This window comes from Echinops telfairi, unplaced genomic scaffold (genome assembly GCF_000313985.2).
Source record: "Echinops telfairi isolate 266 unplaced genomic scaffold, ASM31398v2 ScPeMD7_7469;HRSCAF=8507_0, whole genome shotgun sequence".
Taxonomy (NCBI): domain Eukaryota; kingdom Metazoa; phylum Chordata; class Mammalia; order Afrosoricida; family Tenrecidae; genus Echinops; species Echinops telfairi.
In genome coordinates, this window is record NW_022111372.1 from 41495725 (window position 1) to 41497372 (window position 1648).

General features: G+C 59.1%; 1 protein-coding gene across 1 annotated transcript; it reads right to left on the reverse strand.

The window, feature by feature from the left end:
- Positions 1–1210: 1210 nt before the first annotated feature.
- PYY (peptide YY) lies at positions 1211–1615 on the reverse strand. Its single transcript, XM_004696878.2, has 2 exons — positions 1413–1615; positions 1211–1295 (listed from the first exon to the last, which is right to left on the reverse strand). The coding sequence occupies exons 1-2, from the start codon at positions 1598–1600 to the stop codon at positions 1211–1213; spliced, it is 273 nt and encodes a 90-aa protein (XP_004696935.1). The 5' UTR covers positions 1601–1615.
- Between the last annotated feature and the right edge of the window lie 33 nt (positions 1616–1648).

Genomic DNA, 1648 nt, shown 5'->3' on the forward strand with positions numbered 1-1648 from the left:
TTCACAGCTCTCTAAGCCAAAAGACGCATCCAGCAGTTTGTTTATTAAGGCATCAGGCCCAAACAACTCGATAATTCATTCACAGCTGACAACGATGTCCCAATACTGTCATAGCCATTGGAGACAATAATTCACCTAAATTGAAAAGGAAAATAAATCCCCCATTTTTACTGCACTCCTCACGGATTTCAGGGACCCAGTGACGGGAAGCGTGCCTGCGGACAAGGTGGGCCCCGAAGCGGCAAGACCCTCTCATGTCCTGTTGCACGTGGCTTTTCAGACTGCTCTTGCTTTTCACCAAAGTCCCCAAACAAAACCCATTGCCATTGAGTTGATTCTGACTTACAGCAACCCTGTAGGACAGAGTAGGACCGCCCAGGGGCCTTCAAGGGCCGAGGAAGCCAAGGCCACATCGTTCTCCTCTCAAGGGGCTGGTGGTTCCAAACTGCTGACTTTTCGATTAACAAGCCCTGGCGTCATTTAAGCTCTGTACCAACAGGGGCTCTTTTTTATCCTAGCCACTGACAAAATCCAGCCCCCCACAGATAACGATGTCTTTGCTAGGACTGGTCCAGGACTGATGCGGAAACAGAACCACCTGGAACTAGTGGATGTCCCAGGTGACCCTTAACATTTCATGTTTTCCACTAAGTGCATGAGTGGGCTGTAGCTCCTGGGGATGAACTCCAAGGTGAGCTTCTGGATGGGTCCACGAGGCGTGGTCCACAGGCCCAGCTGAGGAAACGGCGCGGGTGCGTGTGCGTGCGCGTGCGCTTGTGCACATAAGGTCGGTGCAATGGGCCCCAGCCTCAGGCCTGTGTTTGCTCTGCTATCTACATACGCTTCTCTTTCTGCCACGTGACCAGTGGACCGTCATGCACACTGGTGAGCTACGTGCTCTCCCTCCTTCTTGTTGGCATCAGGCAGCATGACTTCCGAGGTGACTGCTCCTTGATTCTTCTCCACGGCTGAAGCCGCGGGCTGGAGGCACAGAGCAGGCGCGGCCATGGGTAGGGCTTTTGCCAGCAAGTCTAGCAGAGCTCTTCAGGACCCTGGGGCCAGGCTGGTGGTCTTCATTTAGAAGGTGAAGAAATCGACACAGGGCACTCAGGACTGGCTCAAGGGCTGGAGCCACGACTTGAGCCCAATACCATATAGTTCCCTGAGATGGCGTGGCGGCGGGGTGGGGGTGGGTGCAGTGAGGGGCGCATTACCGAGACCCGACAGGCCGCTCCGAGTCCTCGGGGTACAGCAGTTTGGAGAGGAGAGCTTCGGGAATGTCCCTTTTCCCATACCTGGGCGGCGGGGTGGGGGTGGGTGGGCGCATGAAGGTGTGGTCAAGTCAGGCCACGTCCCTGGGTGACCGCAGGGCTCCCGGCCACCCTGCCCCGCCCGCCCGCGCCCGCGCTCACCGCTGCCGGGTGAGCTGGTTAAGGTAGTGGCGCAGCAAGGTGTAGTAGCGGCTGAGCTCCTCCGGGGAGGCGCCCTCACCCGGGGGCTCGGGCTTAGCGGAGTACACGCCCACCATGGCCCCCAGGCAGGCGAGCAGGCCCAGCAGCACGGTCACCTCGGCGGCCCACGGCCTGCGCCCCGACACCATCTGGGGAGGCGGCACGGGAGCGCGGTCACTGCCCGCCGCCGCCACCCC